Source organism: Spinacia oleracea, chromosome 6 (assembly GCF_020520425.1).
Source record: "Spinacia oleracea cultivar Varoflay chromosome 6, BTI_SOV_V1, whole genome shotgun sequence".
Classification (NCBI taxonomy): domain Eukaryota; kingdom Viridiplantae; phylum Streptophyta; class Magnoliopsida; order Caryophyllales; family Amaranthaceae; genus Spinacia; species Spinacia oleracea.
The window spans coordinates 102,000,373-102,019,102 of record NC_079492.1 but is presented as its reverse complement, the minus strand read 5'-3'; the positions used below and the strand labels follow the sequence as shown (position 1 = coordinate 102,019,102).

Sequence of the window (18,730 nt, the reverse complement as noted above, 5' to 3'; positions counted from 1 at the left end):
TTGCGGGAATGAAGTATGCTTTGAGTAAACTATTTCATATTTATATGATATTTATGAGAACCATGAAAACAATTATGTTTTATTGATCACCTGATCTCAAGAGTTATTTTACTTCAACTGAAGTACAGAGGTTGAGAATTATAAAACTAATTAAACATTATAAATAAAAACGAAAGACCTAGTTTTGTTGGCAGTATCAGTTCACATGTTACAGTTTCGGTCATGCATGTACCCAGGGGCATTGGCCCACAGTTGAGCACAGGCTCTTATAGGCATTGGCCCATCGTGGAAGACGTTCCACCAGTTTATACTTGCCAACAACTAGCATGTTAATAAAGAAAAGGTTGTGAATAAACTAATATGATGTTTTATTAAATGTTTTATGATATTCTATTCTCCCTGTTTTAGTAACTAAAATGAGTTGAAATGATTTTACATTGCTAGAATAGTACGTTACTTAGTCTTCGGCTCACCGTTTTGTTTTATATTTTAGGTGTCGACCAGGACGACGGATGCGAATAGTGGCAAGGATTTTGTCTTATTAGGGTTCACCTAGTTTAAGCTTAATTTATACTAAGTAAGAATTTTTCTACCAAGTTATGTAAGCCACTTTTGTATAATAATATAGAACATAGTTATGTTAGTTTTATAAAAGTATTTTGAGGATAATGACCTTGTAATTCCCAAGAGGGAGTTACGGCGGTAATATCTCGACCGAATTAGGGCAATACCGTTGCTTAATTACTTGAATTAGAGGTCGGGGCGTTACAGCTTGGTATCAGAGCAACGATTCTGAACCTTACATGTGAAACCCCACTGGTTTTACATGAGCTAGAATTAATTTAGTCTTTAAGTAAGAGCTATAGGATAACTTTTAATTAAAATGAGTAAAAATACACTAATCGAGTTAAAATGAATATAAATGAGCGTGAGAGTAGGCACGGGATAAAAAAAGGATTTATTTTCTACATTTTTCTTAATCATGCATGATTGGAAGAATGTCGACCATTGAGGGTACTCATGACGATACTCTTCGCGATAATGGTGCTCACGATGATGACTATGAGGAACAACCTCTTGGTGGTCATGAACAAAGGATGGGACGTTTAGAAAACGTGAGTGACCCGAGTTAATCCAAGATTCTCGAAAGAAGAAAAATGTAAACGAAAACGAGAGTGCGGCGATGTTCAAGAACTTTTCATCTCTCAACCCACCGTCCTTTGATGGCAAGCCCGATCTAGTTGAGTTCGAAGATTGGATCAGTCGTATAGATCAGTTATTCGAGACCCTGCAATGCCCTGAGAAGTGGAGAGTTGATTTTGCTATATTTTACTTATTGGGTCAAGCAGGATTATGGTGGAAAGTCAACAAAGAAAGGAAGAATGAGCCAGGATTTGGTAGGACCCAACTCCAGAAGTTAATGAGAGACAAGTTCTACCCACCATCCTTGAGGAAGCAAAAGGAAGACGAGTTTCTTCACTCAACAAGGAACGATGAGTGTAATGGAATACACATACAAGTTCATGGAGTTATCAAGATTTTCCCCAGAGTTGGTATCAACAGAGCAATCCAGGATGAACCTCTTTGAGAGAGGTCTTCACCTCAAGGACCAAGATAGGTTGGCAACTCAAAGGTTTGTTTCTTATCAAGATATGGTTGACATTGCAGTTAATTTGGAACGAGTGGTGCTACTCCAAGAAGCACAAAATGCCGGGTATAAAAGAAAGAGTGATAATCAAAACCAAGGAGGAGTAAAGAGGCCTAACCAAAGCTATCAAGGAAATCAAAAGGGGAATGATGCTGGTAATAAGGGTCAAGGTTATCACGGAGGCAATAAAAGGCAGTATAATAGATCACAAGAATGTGCCAAATGTGGAAGGAGTCATGTTGAGAGCGAGTGTCGAGCTGACACAAACACCTACTTTCAATGTGGGAGCCCTGATCATTACCTCAGAGACTGTCCAAGACCAGTAGCGCCAACCGCAAGAGGACCAGCGCCAAACGCAAGAGGACCAGCGCCAACTATCACTGATCGTGGACGAAATATCAACAACACATGAGGCGTCAACCGCAACCCACCATAGCCGCCGAGTAATGGAAGAGTTTTCGTGATGAGATAAGAAGAAGCAGATGAGGACGATAACGTTATCACCAGTATTTTCTCTATCCACTCTTCACCTGCGCATGTTCTCTTTGATTCTAGAGCTTCACATTCCTTTATTTCTCGATCATTTGCGAAGCGGTTAAAATTAAAACCATGCTATGAGTATAGCCCTTCCTACAAGAGAAATTGTGAAATGTAGAACCTTATACAGAAATTGCCCTATCATGTTAGAGGAAATAGAATTTGTAGCTGACCTAATAGCTTTTGACCTATCTGGTTTTGATGTGATTTTGGGAATGAACTGGTTGACGAAGCATGAGGCTAGCATTAATTTTTTGAGGCAGAGTGTGACCCTTACAACACCAAATGGTGATAGGATTTCGTTCCAAAAATTAGGGAGAAAACCGACGATTCAAATTGTCTCTGCTTTGAGAGCTCATAAAATGATTAAGAGTGGATTTACTAGCTATATTTGTAGTGTGGTTGACCTTAATACTCCCGAACCATCCATTACCGACATACCCATTGTCTGTGAATACCCAGATGTTTTTCCCGAGGAGATACCTGATATTCCCCCACCAAGAGAGTTAGCCTTCAATATTGAACTTATTCCAGGATCCACCCCTATTTCTAAGGCACCATATAGGATGGCACCAGCTGACTTACAAGAGTTGAAGAAACAATTAGATGAATTACTTGAAAAAGGGTATTTACGACCGAGTGTTTCACCTTGAGGAGCCCCATTTTTATTTGTAAAGAAGAAAGATGGAACTTTGAGGTTATGCATAGATTGTAGGGATTTAAACAAGATTACAATTAAGAATAAATATCCTTTACCCCGCATTGATGATTTGCTTGACCAACTTCGAGGTGCAAAAGTGTTTTCAAAGATAGATTTGAGATATGGATACCATCAACTTCGCATTAAACCCGAGGATATTCCAAAGACTGCCTTTAGAACCAGATATGGCCACTATGAGTTTGTTGTTATGCCTTTTGGGTTAACCAATGCTCTAGCTGTATTTATGGACTTAATGAACCGCATCTTCAAACTATACCTTGATAAGTTTGTGGTTGTTTTCATTGATGATATTCTGATATATTTAGGGAGTAATGAGGAACATGAGGAGCATTTGAGGAAAGTGTTAGACACATTGATTAAAAGCCAGTTGTATGCCAAGTTGTCAAAATGTCAGTTCTGGCTTAGAGAAATATGATTTTTGGGTCATATTATCTCTGATAAAGGTGTATCGGTTGATCCTAAGAAAATAAAAGCAGTTGTGGAATGGCCTAGTGATGAGCGACATTTATGTCGCTCTAAACCTTTATTTTCTTATTATTTTCTTTTAATTTTCGTTCTTATTTTCCCTTTTACTCTATGATTTTGCTTACATTTTAGTTTTAATTGAATTTTTAGTGTCTCTTAGTTTAGTTAGTTTTTCCTTAGTTTTTATTTCGTTTTTGTTTGATTTTTCTAGGATTCCAGATGGAGTTGAAAATGGAAAACAAGTTGAGTAAGAATGCAGAACGGTGCGCTAGCATCCCTTATCTGGTGCACGCGCACAAGTTGGAGCAAAGTTACAGGAACTTCTGAAATCTGCAAAAATGACATTTCTAGGTTGGTGCGCCCGCACCAAAACATCAACACTTGCAGGAACTTTTGAAATTGCCAGAATTGGCATTTCTGTGAGGGTGCCCCCGCACCAAAATTTGTCGTGCCCGCACCAAGCTACGTTGTCCATTTACAACTTTACATTGAGCCTTTCTGCGCCTCCAATGCCTCAGAGGCGCGTGCCCGCACCGAAGACAGATCTTGATTTTTCTACTATTCTCTCACTCATCGGTGCGCCCACACCCAATCTTGGTGCGCCCTCGAAGACCCATATTTGTGCGTGCGCACCCCTTTGGTGCGCCCGCACCGGCGTCCGGAATTCAGATATTTTATTTATTCTTGTTCTTTTTCGGGAAAGGGTATAAATACCCCCTCTTCCCCACTTTTTAGAGATATCATTTATTGCTCTTAGTTTTCAATTTTTAGGGTTTTAGAGAGAGAGAAACACTTAGCTAGTCTTATTGCTTTGATACTCAACCTCAATTTGTAGAATCCTTTGAAGCTTAAAGTAATTTCTTTCCTTTTTCATCTTGTTCTTTGAATTTTTCTCTTCAACTTGGTTCTCTTTGTTATTGTTGTTAGTTTTCTTCATACCCATAATTCCCCATTAATATGCTTGTTTGGTTTTGGTAATTTCTTTGACTTTTGCTTAATTATAGTGGTTCTTTGTTTGAATTTCATACTTAGTTTGTTGTTTCCTTTCATGGCTTGTGAGTAGTTACTTGCTAGGGTTAGGGGGTGAAGCTTGGGAATGAATTAAGGATTTTTTAGGGGAATTCATGTTGATGTTGTCATTAAACTTTGATTTGATGATAAGGATATCCATGTCTAGTTAGATTAGTAGTTGCAAATGCTAACTCTATTTAGTTGATTGGAATGCTTCATGTAAGTTTGGCAAGAAATTGTGAATTAGTGTGAGCATGTGGATTAACTAGTTCTAATTGTTAGTCACTTAGTCTAGGGGTCATGCGAAATCTCTCCCTCGGATTAGGCAACTTAATGCATTCTATCCGAGAGGTGGTGAATGCACTATTTCCGGGTTTTTCCTAATTATCATGTCTTTGCAACATCTTAGTGTTTGAATCTTCGTCCTTCCCTAATAAACCCAAGCGGAACCCCAATTCCCCTAGCTTTTTCCCTATTGATCAACTTGTTAATTAGCGTAGAATTGTTAGTTAATATAATCCAATTCACATTCCTATTCTAAGCTAGCTTGGTTTTGTTAGACTCGTTCTCACCGTTCTCTTAGGACGATCTCGAGCTTGCCGCTATAATCAATATAGTTAGTTAGTTAGGTGTTCTTACATATATTGTTTGATTAGGTGATATTCGTATAACGACGCGAAAAATGCCTTATCAAATTGGCGCCGTTGCCGGGGAACGGTTGTTGTTTTTGTGTTTAGCTTTATTGCCAAGTCTAGTTTTACCATTTTAAATTCTTATTTTAGTTGAGATTGTCATTTCTAACGTTATGCCAGTCAGGGGTCGTACTCGCCATCGACCTCTCCTTCCTTTAGACGACGAGTTAGAAAGGGCATTGAGGGGCTTGCGAAGGAATCAAACTCGTTCTTTTGGCGAACTTCGATTCACAACTTTAGGAGTGACTTCACCCGAGAAAACCCCTGCGAGTCCTACGAGTTCTACTACTCCTACTCGTGAAGACATGGCGCAACCGGTCAAGAATTTTGGTATTCCGGGAGCCTTTGAAGCCACTAGTGGTATCGATCCTCCAACCACGAATGCCAACAACTTTGAAATCCGGCCGGCATTGATCACTCTTGTGAAAAGCCACCCCTTTTGTGGCAAGGCTAGTGAGTCACCTCATGAACATCTTAAGAAATCCGAACACTATTGCGACATGATCAAGCACCAAGGTGTTACCTCTGAATACGTTCGCCTTAAGTTGTTCTGGTTTTCTTTGCTTGGGAGGGAAAGTGATTGGCTCGACAAGGAAGTCAAGCCAAACTCTCTCAAGACGTGGAATGAGGTTATAAGTGCTTTTCTAAGAAAATTTGACTCCCACGGAAAGACGACCGAGTATAAAGACAAGATCCAAGCATTCGAGCAAAAGAGAGATGAATCTTTGTTTGAGGCGTGGGACCGGTTTAAGGAATATCAAAGGGAATGCCCACATCACGACATCCAAAAGTGGATCCTTCTTCAAACATTATACTTGGGACTTAGCCCGGCTTTCAAGACTAGTCTTGATGCGGGAGCGGGAGGTCCGATTATGAACAAGACAGAGGACCAAATAGAGGAGATAATAGAAGATGTGGTTCAAAATAACCAAGCATGGCATGTGGGGACAAAGAACTACGAAGGTAGAGGTCGTCAAGATGACGGAAGGGGGTAGAGCTGGCAATGGGTTGGGTTGGGTCGAAATCAGGTCGACCCATTTATAAACGGGTTGAGATTTTCCCAACCCAACCCGACCTGTTTAATTAAACGGGTTGAGATTTTCAACCCAACCCAACCCAACTATAAACGGGTTGACCTGAAGTTGACCCGTTTAATTTTTTTTTCCCACTTTTAATTGTAAATTGATTTGACTATAGAATTGCGAGGTGATTTTGTTATGGCATATCTCATTGCAAAAAGTAATTTTTCAATATGTATTTGACATGAATCAAAACGTCAAATAATTATTCAATGTTGAAGGGAAAATGAGAAATAAAATCTTTCAAATCACATTATACATATATATATTACATACTTGCTTGCACTTAAACGGGTTAGACGGGTTGTTTTCGGGTTGAAAATTTCAACCTGACCCAACCCATTTAATTAAACGGGTTGGGTTGGGTTGACCCATTTAATTAAACGGGTTGAAAATCTTGACCCAACCCTTTATTATTGGGTTGGGTTCGGGTTGGGTTGGTGGGTTGGGTCAATTTTTGCCAGCTCTAGAAGGGGGTCGGCTTATGCATTGGAGCAAGCTCATATCATAGAGAGGCTTGCTTCCTATAGGGGGTTTTTTCTTCCGTACTTTTTTGTATTTCCCCTATGGAAGTCTTGGACTTGGAGCATTGTATGTTTTTGGATTTCGAAGGAGTCGCACCAAACAATTTTAAGGGTCCCGTTTGGAAAGACCAAAGTTGACTCTATATTGGATAAGGCATTGAATCTTAGAAACGTACGGGTGAGATCCGGGCAAGGGAACGAGATGCTTATTCCGCGAGCCTTAAAAATTATATCCGAATGCATGGCATAGAACATTTTCGAATAACCCTAGTCATGACACTATGTGGGTTTGAATTTAGAAATTAGCACATAGAATTTCTACTTGTATTGTGACCACTTTCCTTTAAAGTTAATTTAAGGAAACCTAAGGCCGGTTTGTCCAAGAAATTATCTTTGTTAAGTGTGGTGTATCTTTGCATTTTGTTGTATTTAGCATGTGGGGTGATGAAATCAATAAACAAGTAAAGCAACATCACAATAGAAAATAAATACGTAATTAGTAAAGATACATCACCACCTAGAAAAGGACTAGGTGGGAAACCACATTGCCTAGAAGGACTAGGCAAGTAAAGTTGCATAAATAGTAAATGCGGAATTGAAAGGTGCAATATTTAAAGGCGTTATTGAAATTACAATATTGAAGTGCATAATTGAAAAGATGCGGTATTGAAATTGAATTATTGTATTTGAGATCCGAACACCAAACGACTTCTTAATAATAAGTGCGTCCGACACGGATTCAAGTCTATAAATCTCAACTTTAGGACAAGTTTCTCATCCAAAAGTGTCTTAGATTTTGGACATAGAAATTGAACTTGAAATATTGAATCTCGATTATTGAACTTGAATATTGAATTGAGGAGTCTTGAATCTCAAAGATTAGACCTTTTAATGTTGAAAAGGTTTCATCTTTGATATGCTCCATATTTTGAAATGATTCTAGTTTAAGGAAGTGATTACAAACAACCTTAAACATCTTAGAATCTTGAAAATGAGATTTGTACTTGAATATTGAAATGAGGAGTCTTGAATCTCAAATATTAGACCTTTTAATGTTGAAAAGGTTTCACCTTTGACGTGCTCCATAACTTGAAGTGATTCTAGTTTAAGGAAGTGATTACAAACAACCTTAAACATCATGGAATCCATAACTTTGTATTTGAATCATAGAAAGTGTTGATCTTGTAAAATTATGTGATTGTTGTAAGTGACACTTTTAAGAGTAAAAGTGCCAACTTTACTAATCATTTTGAAAGAGAAGTTATAGAAACATTGTAGATTAGGATTGGGATTCTGAATTACCTAGTTAGGTTTAGGTTAGAATTCCTCTTGGAGCTCCCAATTGCTTGAAAACTTGAGCTTTGTATGAGATTTTTGTATTTGATATTGAGGGGAAATTTCAGAATTACGACGTTCTGATTGTAATTTTCTGCCCTTGATTGCTTGGAAATTAGGGTTTAAATAGAAAAATGGTTGGCTAAAAGCCAGATGACAGTTGCGCCCAGCGCAGCAACGACGCCTGGCGCCGCTGACGTGGCATAGAAGACGCCAAGCAAGGACGATGACACCGTCCTTGCGTTTGGCTTTTAGTGAGCGTACCTTTGTACGAAATGTACGAATTTTGGCACGTAGCTTTGCTTGGGGGTTAAGGAAGTATGCGACTAAAAACTAGCCGTTTTCGGGTTTTAAAATTCGGTTTTACGGGACGAGGCCCGGCTTGCTCGGTTTTGTGGGTCGACGCCCGAATTCAGATTGCTTAATGTCATTTTGACTGGAAAAGGTCTTGTAAAACCAATGGAGTGGTCCATTGGGTGATATTGTACTTGGATTTCGAAATCGATTTTCGGAAATTGAATTTTGTATCGAGTTCTGTAATGGGAACGGTCTCGGGAATTGGATTTTGGATCTTGGATTTTGGAATATGTTTTAGCAATTGGGTCTTCTAGACGGAGTTGTTCCAACCACCTATCAAGGATAATGGTATCGTCATCATCCCAATGGGGAGACACGATTCAGGTGTCTATACTTCCCGACTTGAGAAACTCGAAAATGCTCCCTCTCAACCGCATCTCCATCAACAATACCTCCACCATCGGCCACCCTTCTAACCAAAGGGAAGGGAAAGGTGAGTTCTTACAATACTATGCCTCCTAATACCTCCTTTTGTGATGTTTGTGGCGGGCATGATCATCTCCCAATATGTGTCATTTATTGCAAAACGTGTCCTATGTTGAACATGACCCATCTTGTGAGAATGACTTTGATGTTGAGTATGCTAATGCCTTGAATGAAAGGTCTAGGTATGATGGACCCCAAAATCCTAATTTCAATAGACAACAAGGTCCTAGAGGTCCCTCTATTAATTCTTATCAAGGTCCTACCTACCAAGGAGGTGGGTTTGATCACCAAAATCGGGGTAACTATAGGGGACAAGGCTATCAAAGCCAAGCTCCCTATGGTCAATCCTTTGATTCGGGCAAAATAAAATTGGAACTTGTAGGTTAGAATGCTTTTATTCCTAATCTGTAGAGGTGTGCACGGTTTTGAATGTCTTGGTTCGAGTCTAGGATTTAGGTGTAAAGGTAGTCGGTTAGAACTGTGGATAGCATGAGTCTTGAACCCTTGGTTTGTGGTAAGACGGTGTCGTTCTCTCTAGTGACTTGAAGCCGGAGAGGATAGTAATTGCTACCCATATGTGAGGATCTTGTTCTTTCTAGCCCAATTCTCAAACACAAATATTGAGTGGCATGGATCCTCAGCATTGACTTTCCCATATCCTGAATTTGACTTTTTCCTTCCCGAGACCGCGACCGAACTACTTTAGGGGACGTAGAGGCATTTCTTTCGATGACTATTTTCTGTTTATAGATTAGGACATCATTTTTTATTTTTCTCTTGTATTTTGTTTGCATTTGCCCCCTTGCTATCCACTTGATCCTTGCCCCTTCATTTCTTATTAGCTCATTACAAGTTGTTAGCCTTTGTTTTATTTTCACCCTTAGAAGTGATAGTGAAGCTTAGTGTTATTGTGCTTTGTGGTTTTGATTGAATATGCAAAATGGTGAGAAATGATAGATGTTGGTTTGAAAGGAAAGATTGGAGAAGTTTGTTGTATATAATGAATAAGAGGCAAAAGGAAAAGCATAAAGTTTAGAAAAAGCCAAAAATAGAGAAAAACAAGGCAAAGAGAAAAGTTTCACTTGAAACACAAAAAAATGAGAAAATGAAACAAGGAAAGTGCAAAAAGAAGTTTAGTTCGGTTTTATTTGTTGAATAAGCTTGGGGGATCCCCAATAAGTGGTATGATTTGGTTTTGATCTTGTTGCTTGAGTTGAGTTCATTTTGTGCTTCACTTTAGGATTGATCTCCAATTACCAAATTTATCCACGCCCTTACCCCCTAGCCTAAACGTTACAACATAAAAGCCCTCTTGACCCTTTAGAGTTGAGTCATTGTCAGTGGGAAGGAGGAAATTGTCAAGTTTAAGGAGCGGGATTGTCATGCCGAGATGTCGAGTAGCTTTCTTTCCTCTCTTGAAATTCTTGTCTTTTTCGGCGCCTTCGCGGCGTCACGTGAAGCTATCTTTGAGGGTGAATAGGATCTAGAGAGTAGACGTGGTACGGTTGGTGGAAGGGAGATAGATTAGTGCAATTCCTTAGTTCTCTATGCTTTACACGTGAATCTTTCACTCGACCTAGGACATTGATTAGCGTGCATTCGTTTATCGATTTAGGAATATTTGCATCCTCTTGTGCTCGTTCCATAATAAAAGCCCAGTTCTTGAATTTTTGTAGTTTTGTTTTTTTTTTCTTTTCCTTTCTTCTCTTATCTTTGCTTTTTCTTGGTTTGTTTTCCTTTTTAGGTCTTTCCTTGATTCATTTTTGAGAGTTATGGGTTGAACTCTTTGGAAACCCTTGCGAGATCCCACTCGCCCTCATGAGCGATTGTGGGGTTCAAAGAGCTTGTTGCATGTGCTTAAATGCAACCGTGATTCCTACGATGGTGAGTTAGCTTGTATATTCTTGTAGTTCTTATTTTCATAATTTCTAGAATCTCAATAATGAGCTCGTCCTTACCTATTTTATTCTTAGTTTGCTAGAGACTAGCAAACGCTTAGCTTGGGGGAGTTTGATGAGCAGCATTTATGTCGCTCTTAGCTTAGGATTTCTTTCCATTTTTATTATGTTTTGTGTGATTTTTGTGTAGTTTGAAAGCCATTTATATGTTTTATTCCACTTTTATGTTTTATAGGTAAATCTTGAGAAAACGTGGAAAACCAAGGTAGAATGTGCAAGAAACAGGACTGTGCGCGAGCACAAGTCAGCTGTGTGCGCGCTTTGTGCGCGCGCACGGTGAAGAAAAAGAGTTATTTTTGAAGTCTCCAGGTTGTGCGCCCACACGGAAGATCTGTGCGCTCACACAGATTTGAAGCCAATTCCAAGAGTTCATGACAAATGTGCGCGTCTGCACGAGATATAACGGTGCGCTCGCACATGCTCCTTCCTGCGCCCACACAACAGATGATGTGCGACCACACGAGAATTGGGCAAGGGAATGGCTGAATTTGTTCTGTGCGACCGCGCAAGAATTTCGTGCGCTCGCACGGTGCGAAGCCTCTAAATTGTTGCTCTGTGTGGACGCACAGAATTTCTTTTCGCCCACACACACTTTTCTTTTCGCTAGCACAGGGGTCTGTGCGCCCGCACGACAACGCGGGCTGGCTCTTTTTCGTCATTTAAATTTCTACTTTTTGAAACATATAAATAGTTTTTCGAATTATTATTTGAGAAGTTAGTTTTTGGGAGTTAGTTAGAGGGATAATTTTTGAGAGCTTTCAATTTCAGTTTCAATTGTAGAGAGAGAAAGTGAAGAATTCTTGATTGTAGATTTCAATTTGAAGATTAATGCAGAATTGTTGAAGCTTAATAGTAATTTATCTTCCTCTTATTCTCTTCTACTTATTCTTTTGCATTCTTAATTGCTTTAATTTCTGAATTTTGTGATTGCTTTTTGATTGCTATTTCCTTTGAATTCTATTCATTTCAAATTCAATTGCTAGTTTAATCTCCAATTTCATTTTCAATACCATCATTATGTTCAATTCCTTAATTTAACTCCTTAGCTCAATGTGTAGTGAGTATTCCAATTGTTAGGGTTAGCGGTGATTCTTGGGGAGTAATTGGGGATGTAGAGTTGATTTGTTGAATTGGTGATGTGATTAAATAGTGACTTGCAATCTAGGATTTCCATGTATGATTTTATTAGTAGTTGCAAATACTATGATTGTCATTATAATTGGAGTATTTTGTGGATTTGTCAAGAAATTGAGAGTCTATGAATGAATTTGAGTGACTAGTTGATCTAATTTCCCATCCTATTTCTAAGGTGACGCGAGAGCGTACCATTGTAGTTAGAGTTGGCAAGGCTTGCTAACTGAGAGGGTGCAAAGCCATTATTGTTGGTTTCTTCCTTAATTGCATATCTTTACATTATCATGCTTGCATTGCAATTCCTTTTTCCGAATGAATCCAAGTTGATCCCCGATTTCCCTAACACTTTCCATAATTGTTTGCCTAATTAGTCTAGAATCCTTAGTTGTGACACAATCAATTCAATTTTCTTTCTAAGCTAGCTTGGTGTTTAAGCTCAAACCAACTTGTTCTCTTGGGAAGATACCTTAGCTTGCCACTATAGTCCATATAGTGCGTTGGTTTAGGATCATATAAATTTTGTTTGATTTGGCGGCTTTCGATTCAACGACACGGAAATTGCCCTATCATTTAGGCACCCCCCAGTCTTGAATATGTGGGATGAGATGATGGAAACTTGGGACCACCAATTCAAAGGATGGCTTGTTCATTGTAGAGATTAAGTTGCATGGGAAGTCATCTTCCTCATCTCCGTAATCCTTAGAGATGGCTTGGACTGATGGGATTGCTTGGCTCCCGGGAGCAAAGGTAAGGTTTTGTTGTCCACCATGTTCTGAATCAGATTGTTATGCTTGAAGCAGTTCTCGATGTCCTGCCCCTTTCCCTGAAGGAACTTGCAATAGGCGCTCGGGTCCCAGCTTTTGGACCTATTGTCAGCCGGAGGATCCTCTGTCGGACCAATAGGAGTGATCAATTGTTTTTCCACCAGCCGGTCGAAAGCGTCTAAGTAAAACATGCCCAGGTAAGTAAAAACTCTTTGAGTCCGATTTTGAAAGTTGCGTTGGTTGTACTTGAAATTGCTTCCCTTTTGAACTTGTCCTTGAGGGGCTTCTAAAGCATTGACCTCGTGGACCTTGGTTGTTGTTTCAGCCTTCTTACCCTTCCATTTCTCGGTTTGAGGAGTTGGGGCTTTCATGAGGTCATCTTCGATGTCGACCCCAATATCATAGGTCTGTTTGAAGCTTTCTAGGCCCAGATATTTCATATGAGTGTTGTACTTTGGTAAGAGTCCTTTAATGAAGATCTTGACTAGCTCTCTCTCTGATGGTCAGGTTACCATTTTGGAGGCCATCTCCCTCCATCGGTTGAGGTAATTGGTGAAGCCCTCTTGGTGCCCTTACCTAAGCACCTCCAACTCTCGAAGAGTCGTTTGAAGTTGTATATTTGGTTGGTATTGCTCCATTAATTCTTGAGCTACCGCATCCCAAGTACTGGTTTGATGATCCTTGAGGGATAGTGCCATTTTTTACAGACCGGTTCAAAAGACATAGGAAACACTACGGGGTATAAATCAGGGTCAACCCCCTTGATAGCCATGGTAGCTCTGAAATTCGTGAGATGGTACTTAGGGTTGTCTGTTGATTTGAACTTCGGGATGTCATTAGTAGAGAACTTATCAGGTAAATTGGCCTTCCCCTTAAGTTCATCCTCCACTATGGTGTCGAAGTAATTCTCCCGGTTGGTTACTTTGTGGCATGCTCTCAATCTTCTTGGTAAGATCGACCGGGGTTGAATTTTGCTCTACTACACCCAAGCGGTTACTCACATTTTCCAAATTGGTGTTGAGGTTGGCTATGGCGGCCATGAGTTGGGTAATCTGATCAGCAGTGGCCATTTGAATTGGTTCTGGAAAGGGGTTTGAGGTTTGATTTGTAGAAGACAGACTTGCTGCTTGTTCGATGCCGGCTATAAGGGCGGCTAGGCTGACGGAGCTCTCTTCAATCTCTCTCCTTTTCGGCGAACCCACAAGATCCTTTGATTCCTTCACATGACACGACATGACTTTAGAACTTGGACTTCCCGACACATGACATGATATGCATGCAGATGAATGAGACCTAGACTTGACTCTAAGTGCCACTCAGAAGACTCAGGATTTTGGATATTTGTACTTGTATTAGGATTTGTGACCCATTGGAAATATTTCAGAGGAACTTCAACCTATTGGAACTTTGTATTGGAATTTGTACTTGTATCGGGATTTACAACCCGTTGGAAATATTTGAAAAAGAGCTACATTCTTTTGTGGAGACTACCTTCTTTTGAATAAGCACTTGGAATATTTCAAGGGAATTTGGACCCGACAGTAGAACTTTGAATATTTAAAGGGAATTTCAACCCGACATTAAAACTTGGAATATTTAAAGGGAATTTCAACCCGGCATTAGGACTTGGTATTTCAAGGGAATATCAACCCGGTATTAGAACTTGGAGTATTTTAAATGAATTTCAACCCGGTAGAGTTTAGAAATTGAATTTGTATTATTTCAAGGGACTTTCAACCCGAGATAAAATTTGGAATATTTTAGGGGAATTTCAACCCATCGGAATTTCTGAAATCGAACTTGTATTATTTCCTAGGAGTTTCAACCCAAGATATAATTTGGAGTATTTTAGGTGAATTTCAACACATCGAAATTTTGGAAATCGAATTTGTATTATTTCTAGGGAGTTTCAATCCAAGATAGAATTTAGAATATTTTAGGGGAATTTCAACCCATCGGAATTTTTGAAATCGAATTCGTATTATTTCTAGGGAGTTTCAACCCAAAGGTTTTGGAATTATTTCTAGGGATTTTCAACCCATTGGGAATGTTTTTGGAATTTTGTATTATTTCTAGGGATTTTCAACCCGTCGGAAATGTTTTTGGAATTTTTTATTTGAGAGTAATGGTAGATAAGAATCTTTGTAGCTTGAATATTGAATTTGGCACTTGAGTTGATTTTGGGGATTGAACTTGGAATTTGTATAGAAGATGAAACCTTGATTTTGGAGTTTGAAGGATTTGTAATTTTTGAACTTGAAAACCCGGCATTATGCCGCCATAGGTTTGAGGGATTTTGAAGTTGGAACTCGATTTTTGAAAGGTTTTTGAGTAAGGATTTGAAAATTCGGCATTATGCCATCATAGATTCGGACATTTGAACTTAGGATTTTGTACATAGGACTTGACTTGGAATTTTGACTCGCAAATCCGGCATTATAACGCCGTTGGATTGAATTTTTGAAGCTTGGACTTGGAAATTTGACTTGGAAATCCGGCATTATAACGCCATTGGGTTGGATTTTTGAAACTTCGATTTGGAAATTTGACTTGGAAATCCGGCATTACGATGCCGTTGGATTGGATTTGCATTTGTGCGTGAGGCGTGTTTAGGGGTTTTAAATCAAATGGAGTGGCACTCCTAGAAGACCCAAAATCGGCGATTTTAGATGCATGAGGTTTGAAAGATGCTCCTAGGGGTTAGGTTTCCTAGTTGGAGGGTAATGTTTTTGGAAAAGCTAGAACTCGAGGTTAGCCATTCACGTGTGCAAAGACGCCCACACAATGCACAAATAGCACGTTGTCACACTAGCATGAATATGAATGCGACATGCAAAGTCCTCAACCTAAGGTCGGTATAAGTTTTTTATGATGCAAGTGGTCGGCTTAGGAGGCAAAGGGTCCTTGACAGAGAGGCGGATCCGGCAACAACCGTTTCACCTCCACCTAGGGGAAGTGTTTGTTGGCAGACGACCTCCATGCGAGATGTCGGGAACATCAAGCAAATGTCAAGGTTCGGTGGGCTTGGAAGTGGTCAAACACTTTGGCCAGGAACCGTATTGAGAGTGACCACTCCTTTGCCCCCGGGGCTAACCCGAATGTAGAACACATTCATGTTGGGCAAGGTAGAAATTCGTTTTGCACAAATAGTATTTTTGAAAACATGCCAGAGATGCCTAGAATCACAACTGTATTTGAATATTGTATTTGAAAAGCTTACCTATCGTCGTTCGTTCTCGAAGTTTAGGAGCGCTCTTTCGAAGTTCAAAATCTGAGCTAAACTCACACTCGAATATTTGGGCAGAATGGGCAACCAGCCGCTGTGCTGAAAGCAGGCAGCAGCGCCAGACGCAGGGCCTGCGTCTTGCGCTATTGCTGGCATCTAGCACTTGAGCGTAGCAGTGGCAGATTGCTCATAAGTTTCTTGTCTACTCGAATTTGAAGTTTAGAAATCCCTAGTGGAGTCGCTAGATTGTATGGGGTTTTTTTGGTATTTTTATAGGACAATCCCTACGGCTTTTGAAATTTTGAATCTTGAAGGAGTCGCCACAAAACATTTTAAGGGTCCGGTTTGGAAGGACCAAAATTGACTCTTTTGGATAAGTCATTGAATCTTGAAACCGAATGTGTGAGATTCGGGTACGAGAACGAACCGCTTATTTTGGCAAGGTTTAGAAATACATACGAATACAAGACAAGGATCGTTTTCGTGAAATCCTAATCATGACATTAAGTTGGTTGAATCATGCACTTTAGAACATTTAAATTGCTACTTGTACGTGGTCACTTTGCTTTAAAGTTAATTAAGGGAGCCCAAGGCCAGTTTGTCCAAAAATTAACCTTGTTAAGCGTGATGTAACCTTTTGTATATTGTTGTATTTAGCATGTTAGGTGATAAAAGCGATAAACATGTAAAGCATCATCACAAATAAAAGGAATTATCGAAATGCGTACAAAACCACATCGCCTTGAAAAGACGAGTAAAGAGTGCGATATTGAAATTGCGGAATTGCGATACTGAAATTGCGGTATTGAAAGTGCGGAATTGAAATTGCGATATTGAAAGTGCGATATTGAAAGTGCGATATTGAAATTGCGATATTGAAATTGTACTCTTGTATTTGAAATCCGAACACCAAGCAACTTCTTAATAATAAGTGTGCTCGACACGAATTCAATTCTCTAGAAAAGCGTAACTTTAGCTGAGTTGCTCATCTTGAAGCATCATTGATTTTGAGATATTGAAATTGTAATATTGTATTTGAAATCCGAACTCCAAGAAACTTCTTAATAATAAGTGTTCCCGACACAGATTCAATTCTCTAGAAAATCTTAACTTTAGCTAGGTTGCTCATCTTGAAGCATCATTGATTTTGAATAATAGAATTTGAAATAAAACTTGAACTGAAATATAGAACTTGAATATTGAAATTAGGAGTTTTGACTCTTAAAGATTAGACCTTTCCATGTTAAAAGGCCTCACCTTTAATATGCTCTATGACTTGAAATTGATTCTAGTTTAAGGAGAAGTTGATCTCACTTAAAAATCATTGAATATTGAATATTGAATATAGAACTTGAATATTGATGATAGAAATTGAAATGCTCATGTGTTCTAGTTTGGAAAAGGGTTTGCACTTTCCCAAACATCCTTGAACTTGTATAAAGTTGAGGTTTTTTTTGAAGATTTGACGATGATTGTTGTAAGGAATACTTTCAAGGATGAAAGCTTCAACTTACTAATCATGTTTTTTGAAAACAAAGCATAAACATTGAAACTTGAAACTTTTAGAAGGAGTTTGGATGATCATTTGAGGGGGGTTTCAAGTATGAAATCCCCTCAAAGATTACTCCTTTTTTGACATTTCCTAGTTCAAGTGTGTATGAATCAACACAAGAACATCATACGATTAGTAAACTTGAAATTAGAAAGGTAGAAACTTTGATTGAATCATGGTAATTTGTATTAGGGATTCGATTAGTTTTCCGATTTGCACTCCCAAATGCTTTATATTTTAGAAAATTGTAGGAAAATTGAAAGTTTGAAGATTGAATTTGTGTTTGGGTTTTGAGAGTAAAAACGAGAATTACGACGTTGTATTGAATTATTCCGCCCCTCTTTTGGGTGAAAATGAGGGGTTTAAATAGAAGATTATGCGGCTAAACGCCAAGCCACGTCAGCGCCCAGCGCAAGGGCAGCGCCTGGCGCAGGTGACGTGTCTCATGTCCCGCCAAACAAGGATGATGATGTCGTCATTTTCTTTTGTATTGTAGCTTTGTACTTTGTACGAATTTTGGAGCGTTTCTTTGCTTGGTGGTTAAGGAATTTTGCGACTAAAAACACACCTTTTCGCATCCGGGTTTTGTCTTTTGGTCTCGGTTTTACGGGACGGGGCCCGGCATGCTCGGTTTTATGGGTCGGCGCCCCATTTTTTATTGCTTAATGGCATTTCGACTGGAAACGGCCTTGTAAAACCAATGGAGAGGTCCATTGGGTAAGATTGTGTTTGGATTTTGAATTTAATTTTTGGAAATTGAATTTTGTACCGAGTTCCGGAATGGGAACAAGCTCGGGAATTGGACTTTGGATTTCGGATTTTGGAACATATGTTAGCAATTGGGACTTCCGCACGGAGTTGTACCAACCACCTAGCAAAGGTAATGGTTTCGTCATTATCCCATTAGGAGAGACACGAATTAGGTGTCTACACACTTTTCAAGATTAAGAGTAAATACGAAGTACTAAAATGCATCAAGTTATACGCCAAAAATGTAGTATTCTCTTTTCAAAATTAGTAGCAAACAATACGAGTTCTAATTTTTTTCTAGATGAACTTGGTGAACAATTTTCTTGAATATTGATTATGGTGATTATTTATAAAAATCTAATTTTTATTATTTTATCACTACTACAAAAATGGGAAACGGAAACTCAATATAGACAACAGTTATGTAATTACAATGTTCTCACATTAAAAATAGAATGGTTAGCAAACCCAACAGTCTTCTGTATATGTAAACAAATATAAAACAATCATCGGTCCCGATCCTCCTCCATTTTATTTATCAAAGAACCCGA

General features: G+C 39.0%; 1 protein-coding gene and 1 non-coding gene across 2 annotated transcripts; one reads left to right on the top strand and one right to left on the bottom strand.

Annotated features, from left to right (window-relative positions):
• Positions 1–2,262: 2,262 nt before the first annotated feature.
• Positions 2,263–2,838, top strand: LOC110804732 (uncharacterized). The gene has a single exon (XM_022010343.1). It carries the CDS (start codon positions 2,263–2,265, stop codon positions 2,836–2,838), a length of 576 nt encoding a protein of 191 aa, XP_021866035.1.
• A 2,913-nt stretch (positions 2,839–5,751) lies between these two features.
• Positions 5,752–5,858, bottom strand: LOC130464527 (small nucleolar RNA R71). The gene has a single exon (XR_008924930.1). It is a non-coding gene; the product is annotated as a small nucleolar RNA R71 (small nucleolar RNA).
• Between the last annotated feature and the right edge of the window lie 12,872 nt (positions 5,859–18,730).